At 48.9% G+C, this 26,823-nt stretch overlaps 1 protein-coding gene across 1 annotated transcript in view; it reads right to left on the bottom strand.

Annotated features, from left to right (window-relative positions):
* The window catches only part of LOC144170200 (protein Wnt-11-like), a 57,370-nt gene extending 32,028 nt beyond the window's left edge, over nucleotides 1–25,342 (bottom strand). The window contains exon 1 of the mRNA XM_077699835.1: nucleotides 24,754–25,342. Coding sequence (XP_077555961.1) covers nucleotides 24,754–25,241 — 488 coding nt within the window. The 5' untranslated portion in view covers nucleotides 25,242–25,342. The remainder of the gene's footprint in view (nucleotides 1–24,753) is intronic.
* Nucleotides 25,343–26,823: the final 1,481 nt, after the last annotated feature.

Genomic DNA, 26,823 nt, shown 5'->3' with positions numbered 1-26,823 from the left:
CTATAAAACACGAAATCTTTCGAATAAAACCAACTTGCATTTTCTCTTCATGGCTCCTTTAAAAGTCGTTTTTTTTTTCAACTTAAAGGGACCCCCCCGCAACACTTTTTTCAACTTTTTTTTTTAATCTTAGATGCTTGGAGGACGTAGTCACCCGATGCACAAGTACTTAGATTAGGAGGTCGCAAAGTACCTCAGCCAGAAATTACTGCTCTGGGCCTATCAGATAACTTAGAAACTCGCTCAAAAGATTTTGCTTTCTTTTTTTCAGGTTTTGGCGTTCTTCGACGGCTCGAATCGCGACATTAAGGCCATGTAACAGCTTTTGGCCGGTTTTCCTTCAGTTGCAGCAATGAACGCATTCGAGAGCAACTTTACAAATAAAGCCACAAAAACAAAGCAGCAACGGAAGGCGTATCTGCTGCGACGAGCAAATCCCGCAGTCCCGCTCCGTGCTGTCGATAACTATAACTTTCGCACTTTCGCAGTGCTTCCAGACGCGAAGGAAAGAGTGAAAGCGTTCATCGAAAGTGTTGCAGGGTCCCTTTAACAATTACGATGATACACACGCGCACCGGCATAGGTTTTTAACGCACTCGTGTTTTGCGCCATTACTTTACGAGTCTTATTTTGCGCGAAAATTAGCCCCACGAGAATATTAAATCCCTCCCCAGTACACGGAAAGAGATGTCAGACAAATGCCAAGTTTTCTGCAAGAGCAAATTTAATCGCATGCTTACTCTAGCTTGGAAAGTTCAAAGAGAAATGCCCGATCGCCAAAAAGCACTTTCCGGCGGCCCTGGTTCTCTTCGCGGGCGGCGCTCGCTACGCCCATAAAGCAGAGCCATATATACCCCATAAAGCGAGGACGAGACGGGAGGATGTCGGGTGGTCGACAGAGACGGCGACGACGCGTGAACGTGGCCTAGTATGGTGTGCGGTAAACCACGGCGGAGCGTCCAAATTCGCGGGCGTGCCTAATTTCGTGAGTAGGGGCGGGGCATCCACGGCGGCCGCTCTTCAAACGAACGACAGATTGCCGGGAACAAAGAGAGCGCGAGCCTTTACGACGACGACGGCGCCTCGGCGTCGTTCACATGGCACGGCGCTTCCGCTCAGCGTTCAGGTGCTAACAAACGACGCCGGTGGCCGCGTGCCGCCAGCGAGAGTAGTACGGGGATTTTTTGGACCACGCTTGGAGATAAAACCGAAAAACTAAACACTGTTTGATCTACACGCATGCGCTCGGCATAGCGTCGGCCGCGGCTTACCTTTACCTGCACTCTATGCTTGGAACGACTCAACCAACCATCCTTCACGTGTTTACTGCGAGTATTGGAAGTTTGTTATCGAAATCGGGTGTATCACTATTGCCCCGCGCGCACAAGCCCCGTCGCAAAATCCCCGCGACGTTAGCCCCGTGTCTCAAATGCCCTGTGAGCAGTAGCCCCGCGTCATAATCCCCGCGTGCCAAAAGCCCCGATGCCAGTATTCCCGAACCATTCTCCCGAGGCGATATTGTGGCGCGTCATTTTCTTTTCAGTGCCTATTTTTTTTTTAATTAGAGTAAAGTAACGTTTGACGATCTTCTCAAGAAAATGATTGCGTCTTCCGTTTTTCCGAAGTAGCACTGTGACGTTATACCTTCTTCCTTTGACTGCGCTAATTTAGATGCGTGTTCAAAGTACGATGGCGGTGACCGCGATCCCCCCTCCCCATTCGCACCGGAACATACCAATCATCGCTGTGGTCTCTGAAGGTGGCACCTCGGAGGGGCCCCAGTGGGTTTAATTAATTAATTTAATTAATTCAATTGGTATTTGCAAGACACGGACTCGGAGGACGAAAGCATTCACCACCAGATGAGCCAGATACTTCGGTCAACGTTTTAGTGTCTTAGTTTTCTTCTCCCGTCTTTACGTCTCCTTTCATTGGCCACACAGAAAAATTACCAAGAAAAAAAAAACACACACACACGTAGAATAGCGTGGGCTTAGATTACGACTCTTGAAAGAGCGGGTCTTTCGGAGCGGGGCAGTCGGCACGGGGCAAATGAAACGGGGCAAAAGAGACGGGGAAAATGTGTACGGGGCTTATGAGCACGGGGCTTTCGAAAACGGGGCAAAAGCCATGGGGCTTCCGGCGCGGGGCAAATGAGACGGGGCTTTTGAAATCGTGGCCTTTCGTACACCACCCTCGAAATCAATAGTGGTACTCAAGAAAGCCAACTGAATAGAAAAACCTTAAGAGGCAACAATGGGCGTTCAGCTCCTCACGTAACTTAATTCCTCATTTGAGGACAAGAATTATATGTCGAGAGGACGTTTTCGTCAGTGTTGTATAGAACTGTCCCTTTTCCTAATAGGGACAGTTCCTGAGGCGGGAGCGAAAGAGGGCATAAACGACTTAGCCGCCTAGCAAACAAAGCAGCCTGGCAAACGTTCGACTGTACGTTTGGTTATGTTATTGTTTTATAGTTTTCCTTTGTTTGTTTTTGACAATGATGTATATTTGCACTATTACAGCCATGGAGTGTCTTCCTTAACTTCGTCAATGATGTTTTTTTTATTTTATTTTTGCAAACGTCAGGAGTAGGGCACAATTGGTCCCCTTCTACGATTTTTTATTCGTGTTTCTGCCATTCCTTTCAGGCCTTCTTTAGTTTTTTCTCTGTTTTGTGCGACAGGTGTATAAAATGTACATTTTGATTTCGTAGTTTTTAAGTAGTTTTTGTTTTTGTGCATTTTTGGGTTTTTTAGGATTCAGTTCGACCAATGATATTTACATTTGCGCTTTTATAGCGATTCAAATGTGTTAGCTTTACCACGTATGGAGTCTTGTGCGAGTGCTTGGCGTTACAGGGTTGGTCCGTTCTAGCTATTATATATTCGTTTGTTTCCGTCTTTTCTTTTTGTGGTGCACGTTTCTATTTACGTTTTAGTTTTGTGGGGATAAGTATAGGATGCATTTTTTTTATATTCCGTTCGACCAATTACAGTGAAATCTCGTTGATACGTTTTTCACGGGAACCGGAAAATAAACTGTATTATCCGAAAATCGTATTATCCAAATAGGCTAAAAAAAGAAGGAAAATATGCATGCTCACTTTTATGGGGCAACATGAAAGTAACCGCTCAATTTCTGCTGCCCTTTCTTCTTATGAATGTCGAGGAGTAAATTCTTCTAAAATGTACAAAAACAAGGTCCCCGTATTTGTTGCTTTGGCAGACACTGACTTGTACGACAATCCGTGTCGTGCCGTAAATCGGTGAAGGCAGCCTCCGGATGCTTGAAAGTTTTGAATACCCAAGGAGAGCGCGATGTTGTCAACCGTTTCGCGTAGGACTGACCCGTCGAAGTTCACTGCTCTCGCTTTAGCTTCCTTGAACCATGTAAGCAGGATGTTTTTCTTTTATTCATGCTTCGCACCCCGCGTTCTCTTTTACACCAGGTCCAAAACTTGCAGCTTCTTTAGAAGTTACCCTTGCTCACCGACAATAGTGTTGATCGTTGACACTGGCAGAGTGAGCTCAGTTGCCAATTACACGCACTTCCTCTTCGGGTTCTCTCCGAATAGGCGCACAATTCCCACTTGCGCCTGGCATTTCTTCGACGTTGTCACAAGCCTGGACACACGGCCGCACATAGCACCAACGCAAAAAGAGAACAAATAACTGCCCGGGAAGCACGGTCCATGGAGAAGTCGGGAAGGGAAGTCGCGCCTGCCGCGAGCATTGCGCGCCTTCTTCCTGGATTATGATACGATATGCTACATGGCGTAGTGCATCGCCTGATTTATCGTCAGCCTTGCACGGAATGGCCACCCATTGCAGTAATGTTTTACCGCAAAACCGGCGCTTCCGCTCCCTAGGCGTCATTGCAACTGCAGGTCGTGGCTTGTTGGAATGCGGTTTGAGCGAGTACACCGAGAAATAAACGTAAGATTACTGGAAATCTCGGTCGAGAACCGCTTTCGCGGTCGTATTATCCAATTTTCGGCGAAAATGTGATCGTAATAAACGCACGATAATGCATTATTTTTAAGGGACATTGACCGGGAACTAAAAAAAAAAACGTATTAGGCTGAAAAACGTAATATGCCGAATCGTATCAACGAGATTCCACTGTATCTCCACTCATGCTGTTGCAACGATTAAATGCGTTAACTCCACCAACTATCTGTTTTTGCGCGTACGCGGGGCGTTTCACAGTTGGGGCTTCGGGGGTACGCGGCAGTAAACGCTACACATTGAAACAACATCTCACTTCTTGACAGTGCACAGATATGCGCTGCTAAAAAGTCTGTTGCTCGAAAGCACCGCCGTCTATTCAGTTCGTAGTGGGAATTTCCTTTCCAAAATGGAAGCGATGTGTCTTTTGATACATTCGTCAGCTGTGCACCGTAATCACTCATGCACCGCCACACTCATATTGCATAAAAGGAACAGAACGCAGTAAAACTTCTGCCAACACGACCCACCTATTGCTCACGCAATAAAAAAAAATTAGCAGAGGCTTAGCTCGTCTATGCCAGGATATACGTAGCGTGAGCTAAGGTTCAGCTGGTTATTTTTAGTTTTACTAGTTGTCTAGCATTAGCTGATTATCATGCTTACTGCTGCTAAAACGATTTCCAATCCAATCCAATCCAATTCAATCCAGTTCAGTCCAGCCCAGTCGCTATGGTGGCTAGAACAGTCGCGGCGGCGGAGGCTCCGGCGCGCCAGCTGTGCGCCGTGAGACGGCACTGCTCCTCGCGCATGCGCAGCACGGCTCTCCAGGAGCCACGCTAAACCGCTAAACCTCGGGCAGTGTAGCTCACGCTACAAAAGTCATTCATTACAGTGCCTACTGCACATTGATTGGCTTACACACACCACATGCAGCCTCCTGGAAGAGTGTTACACTTGTCATAAATTCTCGAACGTTCCCCGCAACATTTATTCCGTTTTTATCACTCCCGAAGTCATCGTTGTCGAATTAAAAAAAAAAGTCTGCAGAACTTCAGAGAATTGTCTATACTAATGCGTAGCATTGTTATGCCGATTGTCTAGAGTGTGAGTTCTTTACAGCCAAATTTCTTAGTTTTTTTCTAAATTCTGTGCGACCAATTCCCTCCATTATGCTATTATAACGATTACAGGTGTTACTTGCATCAAATGTGCATTTTTGTGCAAATGAAGGGTATTACACGGTTCGCCATTTTCGCTATTTTTTGTACGTCTCTTATTTTCTCGTTTTTCAAAATTCTGTTCCACCAATCATCTCCAATCATCTCTATAATAACGTTTAGAGGCGGAACTTCCGCGAAAGCTGCATTTTCGTGGAAATACAGGCCTGCTGTTACACGGTCCTGGCTGTGGGGGTACCCGGCAAAGAGAGTTACGCATTAAAAAAAATTCATGCATCTCCACGAAGTGAATCATGACGAGTGGGCGAAGCACTGGGGATCGTTGTTACCGTAAATTATCCATGGCATTTCCCACTTGCGCATATAAATGAGTGACAACGCGTGTGTACAGAATATACAATTCCAATACAATACAATACAATCCCATACAATTCAATTTAATCTAATACAATCCAAATCCAAATCCAACTCAATCCAATCCAATGCTCCTCGCGCATGCGCAACGCTGTGCACACGGACGCCAACGGACAATCGACGGACAAAGCGAGGTCCCAAGGTGCGCCGCCCCTAAAAAACTCTTAGTAAAGGTAGAACGCATCGCTTCTCATGGTTGCACGCGCACAGGCTTGGATGGGCAGCCGCCCTCGGGGTGCTGGCGTGCGCGTGGCTGTTCAGAAACACACCGGTAAAAGCGTCTATCAGGGGCTCCTACAAAGGGAAGATGCCGCCGGGCGTTCTGTAAGGAGGGAGCTGGCTCCCGGGGCCCACCGCTCCGGGTTATGTGGGGGAGGCCGGCACATGTACGAGGAGTTTCAACCTCATGTACGATCGCCTCCGCCACAAGCTCCCCACACTCTATTCAAACCTACGAAATCCCCCCCCCCCCTTTCTTTTTTGGTTTTGAGAAACCGTAGACCGCGAAGTACGCAACGACAAAGCAAGGGCAGCGGGACCGTGGTCTTTGTTTTGTGGTGTTCGTATGAACCACACAGCAGGTGGGTGGAGTTGCTGGCCGGCCAGCGGCCTCTACCCAGCGCATGCTGGTCGAGAGGGCAACGCCAGCGGGTCACCTCCAAGGCATCCTGGACTGAGGACGCCTCTCCCCGGGCGGGCGCCCTAATATCACGCTTGCTGTCTTGAATAAAGTTTATTCAATCAATCAATGAACGAAGTTGCCGAACAATGTAGTACTCAAGTCCCTCCGTTATTTGCAACAACAAATGGCTATATTTTCTGAGAGAATTTTACGTTATTGCGGAAAAGAATAGTAACAGTTCGATAAAATGACGTGTTCCTCTTTAATAGAATACAGGTATGGCAGGAAAGGAATGCTTCACTTGCGCAACACAATTCCCTCTCGATTAGCCATAGGTCAGTTTTAACAGCGTAGCTGTTTGGGTCGACACATGTTCGTCCGGCGTAGACAGAAAATCCCCGAGTGCGCGTGAGCGCATGCCTCACGGCGCCGGGCACGACCTTCACGCAGTGGCTTTAGGGAAAAAAAGAAAAAACGAGCGCACGTGAGCGCGAGTCTCGCGGCGGCCACCAGGCGTCCTCCAGGCTTGCGCGTGGGCTTACGCCACAGAAGGAGCTCCCGCCTTCATCGTCGTCGTCGTGTAGCGACCGGCGCGCCACGGGTTCGCCGTGCTGAAGACGATGACGACAAATATGTCAAGACATCGCTTCACAATCCACACGTGGAGACGGCCACCGGACCAACTGACGAAAAAGTGGAGGTCAACCGAGGTGAGGACGCGCTACAAAAGGGTTTGCCCTCCGCAGCTGTGCCGTCGGAAGATGACGACGAAGGGGATGACGACGATTGCTTCTGAATAAAACACTGCACATACTTTATAGGCTTTGCTTTACAGTGCCGTCCAAAACGGCTTTACACTGCTGGGGTCCGGCTGCTCCCTTTCTCCTGGGATCCGCTGTCAGTGTGGGAAGAAGCTAGGTAGACCCCAAGTCTGCTATTTATCCAGCACTGCATCACTAGTGCAAGCTGCACCAATTTTTTCAACAACTTTTCATACTCCGATACATCCGTACAGACTATGGAATTCTTTTTTTTTCTGTCAACTGATCGCCACAAGTGCGACTAGGTATAGTAGGTTTTACAGTAAAATTAAGGAGGGATCCTTAACGTTCCGGTTTCGTTCATGACCATTGATGTACTCGGCAAATATATTCACAAATAATCACTACGAGGCGCTACGGCCCAGCAGGACAGTTTTTTTTATTGCGTCGTTTTGCCACGGGGCATAAGTAACAAGGAAACAATGGACAAAACATGACAGAAGTACGACACATAAGGAAAGAAAAAAACACACACACACACACACAGCCGCGGGCACTACAGGAAACTATACAGTCCAGTTTCCGAAATGAATTCCAAGAGTTTCTTGTAAAGGGGGCCGTGCGACCACCGATGAATATCGGGAGGTCGGCCTGGGCGATGTCCTGTGGCCCCCATGTGTTGAGCTCGGGCTGGTTGGAGCCCTGGACACGTCCCTAGGAAGTGTTCCAATGTCGCCTCAGCAACAGGGGCAGGGCAGTAGGGGTAGGTCGGGGAGGGATCTGCAAGACTTGAAGTCCACGTTGCTCGCACAGCAGGCGTCAGTCGACGCCCAGGCGGATTCTCCGAAGCACGACCTCTTCACGGCGGCTAAAGCCGCCAGGAACGTCAGACCGACGCGGAGGGAGAAGGGCACGCGTGGAGCGCCGAAGAATATCTTTTTTGATTAGTAGGGTGTCCTCCAGTGACAGCTGCAGATACGGGTGCGGGTACACCACTTGCTGCGGATGAGCGGCCGAGTCGGCGAGAGCATGCGTGGTCGTACTCCGGCGGGTCCAGAGGACGCGAACAGGGCACGGGAATGATTGCAGTATCTTGTGAACCTCACATGTAACTCCTAGTGTACTGTTAACGCGCCGGAGCTCTCGAGTAGCCTGGGTGGAATCCGTGTATAATACCAAGCACGGTGGTGGGTCCGCGGAGAGCTCAGAAGCTAAAGCGCTCAGGCCATCACGAATGGCAACCATCTCCGCCAACACAGAAGGAAGTAGACCCTCCGTAAAATACGTGCATGCCTGGTTGATGGATGACATAGTGGGGCAGACAAAGCTTGTGTGGAGGATGCCGTCGGCTACCCCTGCGTCAACATGCGCTTGGAGGCCCTCTGGAGAGTCAAGCGGGAGCGGTAGGTTGGCCCGGTTCACATGATGGTGAATGCTTTTTATGCACCCTAGAGGCCGGTTGTCCGTAGCCTGAGGTCGCTGCCATGGAGGTGGTTCTGCTGAACGAGGTAGCAGAGGTGAAGCACGATCATAGTAGTGTGCAAATGCTGCCGCGGCGGGAATTGATTGAATTTTTAAACGACGTGCCGATCGACGCTGGTGTACAATTTCATCCAGCGTGTTCAGCTGCGCGTCGGCTTGAAGTGCCGTTATAGAGGTCATACGAGGGAGTCCGGTGATAACTCGCATTGGCTTCTCTATTTGCATTCTCTAAGCGATCCCAGTCGCGCAAGGTAAAGTGTTGAAACTGGGCTTGGTAAACTAGTCGAGGCTGCAAGATAGCACGCACTAGCGTACGCATGACTCGAGAGCAGGCATCCCCTGACTTCTGGCCGATTCGGCGGAACAAGTGTAAGCATACTGCATGGTGGCCCTTTTATCGAGTGGAGCGGACCCATGAGGATGCCGATCCAGCTGCACCGATTTTTAGTCCCAGTATACGCATATGATCGGTGGCGAATATGACTCATCAGTCGGGCTTCAATACTCGCCACAAAAATCGGAACTTATCGTCGTACGCAAACATCCCCCTGCTTCACACATTGAACCGATTTGTATCCACCTCGACGGCCATACCATACGACCCAGCTCCCTCACTTCGCATTTTAGGCCTTATCATCCAGGCCAACACGCGTAATGATCAAACTTTATTGAAGCTCTCCAAGGCGTTTCAGCAAGTCTCCAACATGCTTCGACGCGTTTCGAACCGCTGCCGGGGCATGAAGGAGAAAGATCTCATTCGACTGGTTCAAGCTCTCCTGATTTCGCGAGTAACCTATGTAACACCTTACCTTACCCTCACCAAAAGTGACACAGAAAGCATTGATCGATTAATCCGCAAAGCTTTTAAGCAAGTATTAAATCTACCTATGAACACTTCGACGGCCCGTCCCCTACAACTTGGCCTCCACAATACGGTATCCGAGCTTATTGAAGGCCACCTATCAAGCCAACGGCTCCGTTTAACACAAACACCTGCAGGGCTAGCCCTCCTAAACAGCCTTCATATCACATGCCCGCAATCTACTGTCTGTCAGCCTCTCCCTGACCATTGGAGAAGTAACATCCAGGTTCGCCCTTTACCCAAAAATATGCGCCCTGACCTCCATCCCGGCCGCCGACAAGCCCGAAGCCAAGCACATGAGAATATTTATGGAAAAAGAACAGATGTCGCCTATACGGATGCTAGTACCTACCCTAATGGTCAACACAAAGTAGCCGCAGTCACCACAAATGGCGCCCTCATTACCTGTGCATCAATCAAGACATCATCAACCTGGGTTGCCGAGGAGCTAGCTATCGCCTTAGCCCTCATACACACGAAGTACCCAATCATTATCACGGATTCCCAAGCTGCCTGCCGAAGCTTCTTAGCCGGGAGGGTGGCCCCTTCTACTTTAAAGCTACTTTTACCACACCAACCCCGCCGGAAAGTTAATATCATTTGGACTCCTGGCCATTCCTCCCTGACGGGCAACAACTTTGCTCATCAGCAAGCCTGCGCCCTTTCTCTCCAGGCTTCCGAGGAGACCACCACATCGTCAATCCCGCTCGTAACGTATCAAGACATCACGCAATATTATCGGTCCGACAAACAACACTTCCCCCCCCCCCCCCCTCACCCTGCCCTATCCAAGGCAGAAGAATCACTGCTCCGCAGACTACAAACCAATACCTTTCCTCACCCAGTTCGCCTGCATCGTATGTTTCCAACTCAATACTCTGCTGTATGCCAGTTTTGTTCACAACCCGGAACTCTAGCTCATATTATAATACAGTGTGTGTGCAATCCCAAACTTCCACCTCTCCGATCCCCTCTTCCCACCCCTGAGCTGTGGGAGAACCTGGTGACCAGCGACCGTCTGGACGTCCAGCAGCTCCTGGCATCCAGAGCGAAGGCTCTCTGCTCACTTGATGGATTCCCGGACTAGGGAACCACTCCCACTTTAGAAAGCTCAAATAAACGTTCTCTCTCTCTCTCTCTCTCTCTCTCTCTCTCTCTCCTCTCTCTCCTCTCTCTCTCTCTCTCTCTCTCTCTCTCTCTCTCTCTCTCTCTCTCTCTCTCTCTCTCTCTCTCTCTCTCTCTCTCTCTCTCTCTCTCTCTCTCTCTCCTCTCTCTCTCTCTCTCGGTGGCGGCAAGTGGTTCACCATTTAAAAACAGGGATATCGGTGTCTGCGACAGCCGTTGTTGACCTTGTTGGCCTGAAGCTGCCTCCATCAAAAACTACTTTCATGTCTATCGCAGCAGGACACTTGAGTTCGCACGCACTTGTCAAAATACCCTGCTTAAGCTGGTAGCTCATTCCCTCTCGAATTTGGCAAGAACTGAAGGGTTGCAATTTGTTTTCCATTAAGATGTTCCACGAGGGAACTTACTTGATTCGAATTCTTGAGAAAACAGAGAGGCCTTCCACGGAAATCTCGTTTCGGATTATGCGTCACCAAATGTATGGCAGTCACCAAAGCGCCCCGAACATTCGCCCCATTGGCAAAGCAACGTGTTAATGGTTCTAGGTAATTTCCTTGTCTTTATTGTAAGGATGTGCAACGAAAAATGCTTAGAAGCTACAGAAATGCGGCACAAGTTTTATTGACGGAAACTTTGGCCGATTATAGTCAAGCAACGCCTTACCGGAAACAGCGTGGCGGTGCTCTCGACTTCTGCGAACGTAATACGTACTTACATGTTTTTTTTTTTTTAACGGAATAACCATTCCTAGCTTTGGGGTAGATGAAAAGACCCAACTCTTTCGTGCGTGATATTACTACGTTTATTCAAAGATTCAAAGATTTTATTTCCTCAGAAGTACGAGGAGGTGGGCTGGGACTAAAGAGAAAAAAGGCCTGACAGTGGCCCCGGCATCCTTTGGTACATAAATGAATAAGCGAAATTGACAAGCTGGAAAATCTAATGTTTGAGAAATAAAAAAATACAAACAACATGCACAGCACCAGACAATAAAGAACAATAAGGGAAAGGTACAATAAAGTACAGCCTCCCAAATTTTTAATAATATAGCGGGAGCGACGACTGACCGGCATGTCAGCGCATTATCACGGTGCTCAGCAGCCAAATAAGCGAGAGTACACGCACGTGCATAGGGCTACATGCTGTATGAGTGTCGTCTGCTACGCTGTTTCCTTGAGAGTGGTACACCCCCCGTCACTGCACCTGAATGACTTTGTGCCTCACGCTGCTTAGCTACCTTTGGTGGCAGCGAAACGGCCTTGCAAGATAAGAAAAACAGGGGGTGTGTTGCCCTAAGGAGAACAGCGGAGCAGACGACGCTCCCACAACAGATGCTTCTATGCGCGTGTGCGTACCCTCGCCTATTTTGCCGGTGAACATCGTGCACCGCTGACATGCCGATCGGTTGTCGCTCCCGCTATAGTATTAAAAATTTGGGAGGCTGTACTTTAGAGTACGTAAGAGTAAAGTAAAATAAAGTACAGTTGGACCATCAGGGTAGAACTATGGTTCGTAATGTTCTAGAGCACCTCTACACCAAATTTGAATTTCCAATTGCCAATAATTTGACAAATATAAACGCTCTCGTTTTTCGGCGTTGGGTGCCGCGTCGAGTTAGGTGTTGAGGCAAGTAAAACGAACCTAGCCTTCCGCGACAGGGTGGCCCCTTAAAGGCCATACTGGCGTTATCGCGGGGGTGCTCCGACAATTTGGCAAGTTAAAGCAGCTTGCTAGGCGAATTTTCAGTAAAGTTACAGCCAGAAGCCGAAATGTAAACAAATCACAGTCGCCGTAGCCCTAATGGGCGAGGCCGCCGGTGCAAATCACAGTATAAGCAAGTAATCCATCCAGTGGGGCTATTAAACAGTTGAAAAGGTTAAAAAACGCTTCCGCTGCATCGGACAGACGCTTAAAAACAAGGAAAGGCCGAATAACAACAGCGTTCATCGAAACGCGAAATAAACATACCGCAGTAACCGCAAGCGTAACCGGCCCAACCAGCGTGATCAATTTTGAAATAAAAATGGAAATTATTCGCTAGGAAGGTATTAAAGATAGTTGGAAAAGTTAAACAGGGCTTTCAGCAGCATCGGGCACTACGTTACGAAGCTGAACAGAACGCGGTGCCGAGATCGCTAAAATGTGAATAACTCGCGTAATAATCGATGTCGAGCTGGGAGTACCGGTCGATAGTATCAGACTTCAAATTTCTGTGGCGTAAAGCCTAATGCAGAGCTGTTGCGTACCCACATAGACCCCTCAAACGCATCAACCTTTTCCAACGGGTATTATTTTACAACGTTAGACGTCAAAGCCTCAAATTGGACCTCACGACATGCCAAGCAATGCCATACTCAATGTATGCTGAGCTGCGGCGTGCGGGTACCGGTTGACGTAAAAACTCGAAACGTGATGTCGGGCCTAACGTCGAGCCGTTGCGTGCTCTTCTCTCTACTGCGCGTCAACTTTCGCGCAACCTAGTTATAAATGACAAAATACGGTATTCCAAAAACGGCATTTTTTTTCATCCCTCCCTCCTGTACCGGTGGTCTCTGCAACTGCCGTAGCCGGCTGCAGGTGTTTTCACGCGTTGTACAGAGCGGCTTCGGAAACTGTCGCCAACTTCACGGACATATACGGGGCTTGTTCGCGCGTGAGAAATGTGGAACGATCTGATGGGGATTCGCTATAGGTGAGGAAGCACAGCCGATTCGGGTCTTGCAATGCTTGCTATCAGGCGTACGAGCATTAGACACAGCATAAAACTTGCATTACACACAGCCTAAAACCCTACTTTTGGATCTTTTTTGGCATTGTTTTGTGCAGAGCGACGTGCTCAGGGGCGACATCCGACGCTCTTTGCGGAGCGTAAAAAGGAGTATCCGCAGGCGCAGATGCACAGGAGCTGTGGGGGTAATCCTGAATAGCATGCAAACACACACAGCTGCACCAAAAATGCGAGACATGAACAATTCCTTTCAGTTGGCTGCAACTGCTGCCTCTTAATATTTTTCTACTGCAATCCGTTGGCGCTTTTCCCATGTATATAAGACGTGATATATCAGGTATATATCTTCAGTCACACACACAAAAAAATGCACTCCGTATTTAGATTATAGGAGTGAGAGGCCGACTGTTCAGGGAGAAAGTTCGTCTCTTGTACTTGCATATCTGAGGCTACCAAAAGATGAATCTGCTCCTTTTGGTCGTCGTGTCAAAGAATTCTTCGTTGAACACGTCTGCCGGGGCGTCGCCGATGGTCCGCCATCCGTCAGTCGGGCCATCCGCGGGTTCATCCTCGCCCGGGCCCACGGAGGCGACACTCGGGTCGAATCGCGCGGGAGCGGCGCGGCGGCCCGACAGCGCGCAAGCCTCCCGGCAGGAAGACTCGGTGGGGAACCGGTTACTTCCGGTCAGGCAGCGGTGGCCCTGAAGCACGGACGCCGAAGCCCTCACGCACATGACGCGCCGCTGCTCGGGCAAGCTCACGGCGAAGTACGGAAACCTGGGCGGACCCGACACGAAAGAGGCTTCACAGTCTGCCCTGGCGAGGTGTGAAAAATGGCTGACTATACATGCGTCTTTTCCCTCGAGGCTTTTCCCCAAAGACACGACCAAAGTGCTTTTTTCAACACTCTGAAACTGAGGCTGTAAATAAGGACATACTCGAACCCCCTCAACACAGCGACATTCAGTTTTCCTCTTCCAAATAAAAATTAGCCAACCCAACGGGCCGTTGAGGCACGACCCAGCTGGCGCTGAACCACCGAGGTACGACGAGAAAACACCCGGAGGACCATGCGCAAGCAGATCGACAGGGCCTGGCGCGACCGGGACAAGCGCCACAGGAGCTCTGGAAAGAGGGCCCCTGCTTAGTTTTCCCCTCTTTTCTCGCTAAAGTTTATGATGACGATTATGGTGATTAATCTTGCCAGTAGTGAAGGGTCACCGGGTACATGTCTAAAATGGCACATTTACAAAACCGCTTACGTAGAAATAAGTGTTCAGTTTGTGGGGTCCTTGTGGGGGCGACTTATAACCGGCTCTTCGGTGTAGGATACCGACGCGTTGACCACGTGAGTTGCTGTATACACGGCGGCCGAGAGACGTTCGCCGATGTGAGAACACAGTAGACAGTAGTGCGGAAGCATTGCCGTTTATTTGAGATTTCCCAAAGCATATGCGACCACGAAGCTCGGTGGGGTTCACGAATCACGGCATCAGGTCGTGATCCGAACGGGAGGCACAGACGGCTCAGTGATCTCGGCTTTGAAATTTCGTGTCGGTGCTCTTTCAATGTACACCGCTAATCTTTATTGTTGGGTTATTAAAAAAAAAAGTAATTCCCCAGTGCATGGCCTCATGCCTTCATTGGCCCGGGCCTCTGAGAAACAAGCTGACAAAACGCTCCCCGCCTGAAGCTTTTATGCAGAACTGAACAAGAATGTAACAACTCTACAATAAATTCTGGATAACTTAAATAACTGAAAAAAAAACGAAAAAATTGGCCACGCGTTTGCTCGCTTCGCTGCAAATGTCGAAAGACGATGGCCTTCTGCCGCCCCTGCCACGTAAACGCCTCTCTTCTCTTTCCCGCCAACCTGTCACGCGCCTCCCACGATAAACACGGTGGAGGTTTCTTCGAGTCAATTCAGTTTTACCGCGTTACACTGCTCGCGCTCCATCTAACGGAACCTTTCGTTACTTTTCGACTGCTTGAAATGCCGCCACAAGTTTAGGGTCGGGCGCGAGCGCGCGTATTTTTGGGTCAAAACGTTTTTTCCTATGCGTTTCTTATCTGATATAGGAAAAATCAAGCAGCCATGTATTAAAAAAAACAAAACAAATAAGGCCAGTTCCACCCAGTACACCAACCATCATCTTCAGCTCCAGCCAGTGAGAAATCTGCTGAACAGTGGAGCTGTGGGGTGGTTTTACGAAGATTCCTTTTGGTTTTGGCTTCTTCCTTGCGCGTAATGTTAGAGTCATCTTGTCGGGTGATTTTCATGTAGTTTATTTCGGGGCACTTTCGATTACACAAGAGTTATAGAGACGTTTTTTTTCTAGTCATACTCCCTCCGTAGATGGACAGGCTTTACTGCGCAACATGCAATGTGGCAAAGCCAGCTTACAAGCAGCAATCTTACACCATATCCGTTACAGACGGCTTCACCTCTAAACACAGACTAGGAAGACATTTTTCAGGGGCAATATATGCCGTCATATATCACAACATGAAGGTCCTAGGAAATTTTTATATGCAGAGCATTTCTTTAACTCACGATGTCACCCGTTCTTGGCGTCCGTAGTTGTCCGCATCGCTCGCCTCGACATGCCCGGCTCAGACATTTCGCTATCGGCGCGATCAACATTCGATAGCGCGCCCAGGCACGTTTCAAGGACACTCTCTCCCCTCTCTCGGACTCAACGTGCGCCGAGGCTGCCAATTTTACTGCTGACGAGCGCTCTCTCGTCAGCAATTGCCACAAGTGCAACAACATTAACGTAACGCAAACTACTTAACGTCGTGCGCCCCCGGAAATGCTCTGCATTTGATCGTGTTCCTCGCGAGGGGGATGTTTCACTGCGTCGCCATGCGAACAGTTTGCCACGCTTTAGTTTCAGTTCCGTATCTCCCCGCCGCGGCCGTGGAGAGAAGGCGACCGGCCGCGACTCTCGCCACCGCGGCGCTGCGGTTGCGAGTTGCGCTAGGAAAGCGAGCGTCGTCTGCTAGCGGGGAGCGGAACGCGTTCCGCTCGGCATCTCCGGTCTTCGCCACTTCTTTTGTTTATGAATTTTTTTCTTTATTACTTGGAACCGGTTTTGCGTCCAGATATTTTGCCTCTAATGTGCATAATGTGTTTTTTGCTGAACAATGTTGACAAGCACATGTGTGTTTCTAGATTTAATGGTTTTGCCTGTATAAACTTCTTGTTCAAGAACTCCTTTTCACTTTCGGCCAAGCGGCTGGATCGAGGGACAGACAGACAGACCGACCGACAGACAGACAGACAGACAGACAGACAGACAGACAGACAGACAGACAGACAGACAGACAGACAGACAGACAGACAGACAGACCGACAGACAGACAGACAGACAGACAGACAGACAGACAGACAGACAGACAGACAGACAGACCAAAATTCTGCCTTTAAAAGCGACCGTCATCCATCTACTGGAGCTTATGCAACAAGGCCAATTTTAAAGAAAACAGATCCCCATGCCCAATCCGAAAAGCCGTGCCTTTTACTGCTCCCACGAGCTGTGAGTTACATAATGATGTGAAGTTGTGGGTGGCTGAAGGGGAGCCAGTTCTTCGGTTTCAGTCCATGTCGGCTGGGGCCCCTATAGGCGACCTCCCTCTCTGCGTTTGTGTGTGGTAGCTCGGGTGTGGATCGCTGAAACGTGTTGCCAATAGCCGAGCGCCTTGGAAAGCTTGAACTTCTCGTTTACAGCCACTATGACTGTCAGCAGCTCACCCAACTGGTCACCCATGCCAATGGCAAGTTGTAGATCCTTCTGGAGATGCTGCACAGGCCTGCTAGGTTCCTGGGTCACCTCCTCCATCATTACCGTAGCCTTTTGACTGATGACGGCTGAGTGGAGGTCGTTAAGCTCAAGAATCTCTTGAAAGTCTTTCTGGCGGATGTCTACATGAGCCCAGAGGATCATGACCTCCGCCAGTCCGGCTAGCGTCGTTCCCAGCAGCATGTTGACGGCGGGGCTGATCTTGGAGGCGCTGCCTACCTCCCACAGGTAGAACGTATTCTTGCCAACAGCCTTGAAGCAAGTGACACAGTCGTTGAAAAGAGTCCCTCTCCGGCAGCAAGGGTGATCAAAGAGACTTCCTCCGCAGACTCCTTCGACCCGAATACAGGGGCCTGCAAGTACCGACCTCCTTCACGTAAGATCGCTTCTGAAATGTCCTCTGACGTCCACATGCCTGTACGTCATCTCCTCAAAGCCCCTGTTGTAGCCGTTCGCGCGCAACATGCCGTCTTTTCCAAACACCACTTGTTTGGCTGCCGCACAATCTGAGATGCAGCATAAGGTTATTTCACACTCTGCCACCACCGTACCCTTGCCGCTATTGGTCTGTCCACTGCACCAGCTCTGACGAATTCTCGACAGTCGGAGTCCGTCTCGTTCCAGACAGGGACTTGTTGGCCCGCGCTGAGGAGGTTCCTGGCACATGTCGCCCAGGCCAAGGAAGCCAAACTTAAGGTTCGATGGGCTTACCTTCTGCAGCCTGTCCAATATCTTCTCCGCCTTGGGGTCAGGGGTTGTCACAGGCAGGTTGAAGTCGGACTTGTCATCGGGCAGGCTGCTCGACCAAGGAGCGTCGCTGTTCAGGGGCGCTGCAGACTTGTCAATGTCCTCCTTTCCATTTGCCGGTGCCGAGTTCGGGCTGTTGCTTTTCGGCGAAGTTCGCTTACATGGTTTCTTCAGCGGCGAGTCTTCTGCCCCCTTGGGGTCTTTGTCACCCGGCGTGGTGTTTTGGGGGGCGTCGTCAATAGCCACGGCTGATTCTTCCCCAGGAGAATCTTCACAATGTGCTTTGGCTCGTACTGCGGAGCCCTCAGGGATCATTGCAGCAATCTGCTTATCGATGCTCGGAAGGTCAGAGCTCTTCTTTATGCGGGACCGCAAATAGTGCTCGGCAGTGTCCAAGGACTCCTGGAACTTGGCCATCTTGATGTTAGGCCTCGCGTACTCGTCCCTGCCCGCAGGGTAGGGCGTGATGTCGTCCTCTGGTATCCACGCGCACTCCTTCGTTCCAAAGAAAAAGACGCACTGCATCGGCTTTTTCCGAGCAGGCCGTTCGATGGGAACGAGCAACGCGTCGACGATCTTGCCGGGCCACTGAGGCAAGCCTTTCATTCTGGACCGGATGGGATCCCAGAAGCTATGCGCCAAGGCCGACAGAAAGGGCGTTTGAGGAAGGTGGCTATGATGGCGTGGAACGATTGGGGTGCGTCTGAAAGGACACTGCTGATGATGGTGGTGGTGGTGATGATGACGATGACGGTCATGATGATGATGTTCTTCTTGTCTTCTTTTTCTTCTCCTTGAACTAGCGTTGGCTTGGCACGAAAGGCTATGTCTGGACACCTCATCTCAGTATGTGCCCGAAAGCCATATCAGCAGCGACAGCGCTTTTTAAGTGCGAATGCACTTTATAAGCGACCCTGAATTCCGGCGACCGCCGTCCGTCCACATAGCAACAGCTGCGGGTGCGCGCGCTCCTCGTCTTCCTTGGCAACGGGGGGAGATGGGCGCGCGCTGCCTGGCCGCTGACATGGCACATACCCACGTGGGGGATTGGCCAGGAATCGGGCGTGAGAAGGGCTAATGCACCCGCTTAAAGGAGTACTGACACGAAATTTCAAAGCTGAGATCCGCTCTAGCAATCAAGTACAACGACAACACAAATAGGTGTCTGTGCATGGCACATACCCACGTGGGGGATTGGCCAGGAATCGGGCGTGAGAAGGGCTAATGCACCCGCTTAAAGGAGTACTGACACGAAATTTCAAAGCTGAGATCCGCTCTAGCAATCAAGTACAACGACAACACAAATAGGTGTCTGTGAATAAATGCATCTTTCTTTCTTTGTAGTTGTATGTGTGTGTGTGATCTCTCTTTCGCGAACATTACCGAACCACGCAAATTCAACTCGTGCATTCGCACTTTCACATTCTTCCCCTCGGGGAAATGCGGGGAAATGCTTAGACATAATTTTGCACGGATGGCCGCGTCCATGAAGGAAAAAGAACTCTGCGCAACACAGCTGGGCAGTCACAGATGGCGTGGAGAATAGTGGTTCGGGAGCATGCAAGCAAGCGGAGCAGATTATGTATGCGGCTGACTTCCTTCGGGACAGCTGCCGTGGCTGTTCGGCGAGATTTTGGCGCGTTCTTTATTGTGTTTGGTTCCGAGTCAACCTCGCGGTTGCGTACAGCCGACCATACTTGTTACAAAACTAGAGTTAACACAGAGAAAAACTCCCGACTTAAGCTGAGTGTAAGGGAAAAGAAGCTCCGCATTTAAATACAAGGACAGACCCGCCGCGGTGGCTCAGTGGCTAAGGCGTTGCGCTGCTGAGCACGAGGTCGCGGGTTCGATTCCCGGCCGCGGCGGCCGCTTTTCTGATGGAGGCGAAAAGCAAAAACGCCCGTGTGTACGAGATCTCGGCGCACGTTAAAGATCCCCAGGTGGTCAAAATTAATCTGGAGCCCTCCACTACGGCGCGCCTCATCGCCTGCGTTGCGTCGGCGCGTTAAACCCCCACAATCAATCAATCATAAATACAAGGACAGGCGCTGCGCGCTGGCAGCGAAATGAACGTAAGCCGTCTGTAGTGCATAAGTTACGTGCGTTCAAAGCATTTCCTCCGGGAACGTTTTCATCGCACATCGCACTGGGTGGCATGCGGAAAATCCACCTGCAACCCAATTTGAGCCGCGCTCACGCATAAAAAATGGAATGCGCGGCCGGAAAGAAATTTTCGCAGATTCGCGTAGAACGAAACTCCTTCTGTCACATCATGACGGGTTTCTCTTAATTACTGTGGTCACAATACTGCGAATTAAAGCGAGGTGGGCTACTGCAATTAATCGAGGTGGCAGGGCTAATGGTTTACGCCTGGCACGACCTTGCTGTTTGCGCGTTTACCGATGAATGTTGCACCGTGTGGGTACATTTGTTTGTACATTTGATTTCTATTAACCGGAGCCTTTGCTCAAACATGCTTTTCGTGCTCATAAAAAAAATTCACGCATCTGCACGAAGTGAATCATGACGAGTGGGCGAAGCACTGGGGATCGTTCTTACCGAAAATCCTCCGTGGCATTGCCCACTCGCGCATGTATATGAGTGACAAGGCGTGTGTACAGTATATACAATTCCAATCCAATCCAATCCGATACAATCTAGTCCAATACATTTCAATCCAGTCCAATCCAATCCAATGCGCTCCTCGCGCATGCGCAACACTGTGTACACGGACGCCAAGGGACGAGCCATGGACAAAGCGAGGTCTTAAGGTGCTTCGCACCTTAAAATGTTGAATGGCGTGAAATATCGTGGAGTAGGTACACAACGGAATGGTCAATATGGTCAATATTCGGCTTCCAGGAGCCCTAGGATTTAAGGGCAGCACAGAAGAAGTTAACTTCAAGGCTGTCGAGGGGATGAAAAGAAGATTAGAATGCAGGTGGACGAACAGCAGAGAGGGGAATATTGCCTAGGACAGTTACCACCTGTAACAGAAAAAAAAAGTATTTTGTGCCTAATATGCTTTTGGGGCCTGCCCTAAGCAACGCTAGTACTAAACCAAGAGTATAAAACATAGGTATATTAGGCCTTTTTGGTAAGATGACATGTCATCACCTCGCTACAAAGGGGAAACCAATAGCAATCATCATCATCATCATCAATAGTCTGAGTGTCAAGCACACAACAAGCGGGAAAATAACTCTCTACATTGTGATCAAAGTTAAGTCGACAGGTTATTTTTAAATTAGGCGCTTAGATTTACATAAATACCACATCTACAGGGAGGTTATGTGCCCAGGAAGACACAGAATGACACAGTAATTATTCATGCCAGTGGCTTAACCAAAATTTAATAATTAACATTTAGCGGCTGCAGTAAGCAGGCATGTTTGTATTGAAAAGTTAGACGCAATCGTGTTTCCACGCAGTTTCATTTAGCAGAATTATTCTGGCTCATCCGTGCACTTAGATATCGAACTGCGAAGTTTAACTGCCGTTCGCATGATTACGCATGCAAGACGGTGAAGACCGGCGCGAAGCGCCTCCCTTTGTGACGTTCCTGCTGTGTGCGGTGTTTAGTTTGACAACGGGGGGGGAGGCATAGGCAAAAGTGCACACCGGCACCCTTTCAGTCTTGGCTGGCGTTATCGCAATCAACCGTACACTCGGAACCGCTACCGAAACACAGAACGAGAGGGAGGAGCTCTGCGCCGGTTTTGAGTGTCTAGCATGCGTGTGAATGGCAATTAAACTTCGCAGTTCGATATCTCGGAGTACAGATGCGCTAGAAGAATTCTGCCAAATGAAACTGCGTCGGAACATGATTGCGTCCAACTTTTCAATACAAACATGCCTGCTTACTGCAGCCACTAAAAAGTTATTTATTCAATTTTAATTATTTAAGCCACCGACATCAATACTTACCGCCTAATTGTGTCCCCCTGGGCGCGAAAGCTAATGCCATCTCTGGGGACACTGTTGAAGAAGCGGCACCGCCTGACATGTACTCGGCTCATCATCGCGTCTCTACAACCACTACCACTCCATTTCTGAGTGTCCAGCTTCCCCATACCCCTTCTCTCCTTCTCCACCCCCTTCCTAATGGCAGATACAAATTCTCTCTCTCTCTCTCTCTCTCTCTCTCTCTCTCTCTCTCTCTCTCTCTCTCTCTCTCTCTCTCTCTCTCTCTCTCTCTCTCTCTCTCTCTCTCTCTCTCTCTCTCTCTCTCTCTCCTCCCCCCCACGAGGCGCACCGTATCTGGATGGCAGATAGATCTCCACAATTCCCACAAGTAATCGAGATGAAGTTATGCGACGATGTTGTGTGAGCATGAGTACTAAAAATCGCGAAGGCACAGTCATACAAAAAGAGGATGTGCCGCAGAAACTTTCGCCTGTCGGGGCATAATTTTAGGAACACAAACAAACAGCGGTCCCTAGAAGATTGCGCTCCTAAACCATGCCAACTACATGCTCTTATAGCTGTTGTGGAATACTGATGCCACAACTGTTTTTTTTTTTTTTTCCTGTGTGCAAGCAGTCCGTACTGCGAGGTAGCCGGAAATGCCTTTTTCGTCATAAAAAATATCCCCTTGCGTTTCTTCTTCGTCATCATTAGCCGCTTTAAAAGCACGTTTCTTATAACTACAAGTATAGAGCCAATATTGTGCAGTACCCTTTCCGGCGCCATGCTATTTTTCAGACCTGCAGGTGCCCTAGCCTGCTCTAGACTAGGTACCCTAGCCTAGAGTGCGCGCTGCAGTCGCACTGATAGATCGACACCTGAGATGCTTGGGCGAGCAGGGCGCTGGTGTTGGCGGCTGGCAGGTCGCGAGCAGAGATTCGCCGGCCACGCACTGCGCCGCGCACTCGGCGAGGCTGGAGAACACGTCGCTGCCCTCTTGCGTCGAAGGACAGGCGCCCGACGGGAAGTTCCACGGAACGCACTCGCTGCCGTCGAAGAACCACCACTGATGGCGCACGTCCCGACTGCGTGCACCCAAGCAAGTCACGGACGGTGCAGTCGCAAATGCGCGCACATTAGCTTCTCATCTGAGATAAACGACACTCCACTGCTTTTACTGGCTGCAGCTCTTTGAGGGATGTTGGCCTGCAGCTACTTGATACACAGCGACAATTGCACTCTGATATTGCCATGGGAAAGAAAACACGCCCTTAATGCGCTCTTTGTGAAATGCGTGCTTACTCGGCGCTTAAAAGGGTAATGTAAGCATTGGCGGATCCAGAGGGCGGGTCCCGATCTCCTGGCCCCCCCTCCCTTAATTTCTGAATTTACACCCGCAAGAAGATGACCCCTGAGGTCGTAGAAAAAGTCTAATTGATGATTATTATCTACTTCTTATATGGTTCATGAAAACTTCGGAGAACAAAAAAGGCTTCTAACTTCATCATCATCATCATCATCACCATCATCGTCATAATAATAATAATAATAATAATAATAATAATAATAATAATAATAATCAATCAATCAATCAATCAATCAATCAATCAATCAATCAATCAATCAATCAATCAATCAATCAATCAATCAATCAATCAATGTTTATTATAGTGCCCAGGAACAGCGGAGGCCTTCGTGCTGGAGCACTCAGAGGGGAAAATGCAGCACTGTAGTACATCAACAATCTGCTAATAAACACTCAGTGAGCAAAAAAAAAAAAAAAGAGAAAGAAAGACCTACAAAAACGGCAAAGAAGATTGGAAATAAAATAGTGCAATCCAACCGACTTTACACAATCAAGTCGTGCTGGCGCACAGACAAGGTATAAGACAGCAATGAAATGCATCAACAGCTGGCAAAAGAACAGTGAGTGAGCAAAAAATAAGAAGAAACTACAACTTCAAAGAAGAATAAAAATACCATAGTGTAATTTTAGGCAACATTACACAATCAATAGAAACTGTAATGTCTGGTCAGTTGCAAGAAGACCTTTTACAATAAGCGTAACTATATACGGAAGGGTGAGTGAAAAGAAGAAAGTTTTTACAAGATTCGGGAAGCGTACATTTTCAGTTTCAAATGGACGCATGAAGTGAATATGGCAACTTTTAATGATAAAAACGGCAGAAAAAGTAATAGAAAAAAAAATAATAATCGTTAACAACAACAATAACATCAGCATCACTATCATCATTATTATCATCGCCCATAGAAGCTAACCTCCCCCCTCAGTAAAAACCTGGATCCGCCCCTGCTTATAAGTCTCGTATGCAACATGCAAGCTGCGAATTGTAGCTTGTACCCCGGAAAAAAGTATCGTAAAAGCGCCCCTCAATGAATGCCAGGCGTGTGCTATAATAGGGCACGTTTAGCAGGGAGAGGAAAGGAGAATTTCACAAGTGGCGAGGAAAGGAGAAGCGTTTATCCCTTCATATTTTTTTTTGTTCATTACCATTTCACTTTTTTGTTCCTTTTCTTTTTGTGGCCTATAATTGCTTATGGGGAAATTTCGAATAACAGTTTTCATCTGCTCATTGTGACACTTCTGAGCATCTGATTTAGAGAAAATGAAAACGTGATAAAGGGCGAGATGCCGATATCGTCGCATGGTATCCGCGTTCTTCCGTCACCACTCTTGTACAAGATCATTCGTACCAATCGAAGGCGCGGGGTCCGTCGTTGCTTCTAACCATAAAGCACGCACAGCACAAACGCAGCCACTGCCGCGATCAGTATCGGAAAGCGCGATCGTGTCTTGGCTTGCATAGGATTAAAGTGCATGTAATGACGGCTAAGCTCAGTAAGCTGACCCTGTGCCAGTTCTCTGCAGGGCCGAAGGTCACATAACGCGCCGCCGTTCGCCCGCATTGTTTTCCGCCCCGTGACGTGCGTCCCTCCTCTCCCTTGGTGCAGCGTTGCTACACACTCCTCCGCTAGGGACGCATTGCGACCTCCACAGATGGGCACCGGTGGTTTTTATTTCGCATGACCCTGCTAATGCTGATTCATTAAGAGGAAGACATGTAAAAGAACTACTTCAAAGCCTAAAAATGAGATCCTCCGCTGCACCGTTTGTCGTGAGACCCGCATGTACCGGCGCGTCTCCGCATACCTGGAGCACTGGGAGAAGAGGGCTGCGCTGAAGCAGCGTTCCGAGGCGAACTTGCTGTCCACGCACTTGGCCCTGCAGTTGCGCTCGGAGGCGAACCTGTTGGGGCTGTGGTTGCACACCAGCGTGGCGTCGGCCGAGCCGCTGACGCACGAGTTGTTCGAAGCGACGAAGTGGAACTCCTGGCGTACGCGGCTGCAGTAGCTGTAGAACACCACGGTGCACATTCCCCTCACCTGCAAGCCCAGAGGGGCATCGTCAGGCCTACCGACAGGCTTGTTGGGTTCCAAAAGAAACAAAGCCTCATCATTGCCTCTGCATTGCACTCGTTCGACCAAGAGTGCGGCGACCGGGAGACGGAGAGGTGACTGGCATTGTCGCCGCGTAACCGGCAATGCCAGTGCACGGTGTGTGTGGTTTAGAACGCATTCGCGGGTGGCGCGAAGATTGCACCACAGGGGCAAAGCACTACCACATTGCAGAGGATCCATGGAACTCAGGGTGACCCTCAGAATTACAGAGAATGACGCAAGGACCGGAAGCGAGAGATGGTCCTGCTACGGAAAATTTGGCCGAAAGAAGTACGGGGCGGACATTTCCACCGCAGCCAATCGAAAGTTCATGAAAGGGAAAGTGCTGTTCTTTCATTGGGCTGCAGAGAATCCTCTGTATTTAGAAGGTCTATAAAACCTCTTGTAAATACATTTTGCACAGAGCAGGAGACGCATTAAACATTCTGTTCTCTGCGATGTCGTAGTTGTTTCATCCCCAAGGTGCCAGCAGATAACGAGTTCGTCCTCACTCCCCATGTCAGCTGCACCCATCTGCTGCTCCACCAACTACAAGGCGAACAAGAAAGACGGGGAGAGCGTGACTAGGCTACAGCACCGTCTTGGGACTCGTGCGAACCACACGATTCGCCGCAAATCTCCTTGCGTGTCCTGCGTACACAGAGTATAACTTGAAAGAGTGAGAAAACATTGTCGCTGTAGCCAAGCTGCCCAAGGCCAAGTCCAAATGGCATTTTTTTTTTCCAAAATGTCAATCTTTTTTTTTATTTTCCCGTTTGTTAGATGTGGAATTTATTGGACATCATTTTGCTGAAAAAAGTTTCTTCCTACACAGCTTCTTTCAAAAGACACATTAAAAATGTAAGCCCACTAGACGTTTACGAAACCGAAACTGAAACTGCCATTTTTGTGTGCAACACAAAAATGCCCTGTTTTGAAGTTCTTAGCTTGTTCTTTAACAATAGTATCACGTACGAAAATCTACTAATACTCTAATAGTGTTTTTAAAACTTTAGTTATCCATTAAAATCCAGCTTCTCACCAGGCAGATGCACGCTGCTTCGCACGTGTTGTTTACATTCTAAAGTCTTCGTGCGCGCGTCAACGGAGCTTCGGATGTTTTGGTGAATGTGCTTACTCTCTGTCGCTTACTTTTTATTACTGGCAGCCAAAGTATCGGGACGTTTAGAGTGCTAACACGCTCAAAACAAAACGCCAAATACAAAAACGAATGATCAGCCCCGCGCATCGCAAAGGCATCCCGTCAGAGCACTGATACTGCAAAGCAAGCTAGCACAATCAGACGCCAGCAAGATTCAAGAAGGAAGTAGTAACAAATGTGGGGAATTTTAGCTCTCCTGGTCATTTTATGTGAGCGCTGCACTGGCTCGAAATATTTTTTGTTGATTTTCTCAGAACCTACTTCTTTGCGATTTCTCCGCACGCGAACATTCATAACTTTTTTCAAAAATATATTTTTTAGTGAAACTTGACACAATTCTTCCTCACATTATTGGGTGTGCAATGAACCCCACGAAATAAAATCAAGCCACAAATTTGGATGTGGCCACCTTCTACACCAAGGCACACCCAATTGAAACGTTCACTTTTTTATTATTATTTCATCGCTATGCTTCGAGTATTCATCTCATTGCCCAGGCCAAAGCCTCCCCTATACCATTACCAAAAATTTTGTGTTTTCATGGACTTAGAGTTGTAAGTGTTGGCGTGAGACCCACATTTAATATAATGTTCGAATTAAAAAAATATAAACAAAAATAGG

The sequence above is a fragment of the Haemaphysalis longicornis genome, unplaced genomic scaffold (assembly GCF_048455015.1).
Source record: "Haemaphysalis longicornis isolate Haplotype H1 unplaced genomic scaffold, Haemaphysalis longicornis Haplotype H1 scaffold_2, whole genome shotgun sequence".
NCBI classification, from domain to species: Eukaryota; Metazoa; Arthropoda; class Arachnida; order Ixodida; family Ixodidae; genus Haemaphysalis; species Haemaphysalis longicornis.
This window is presented reverse-complemented; position numbering and strand designations above follow the sequence as displayed.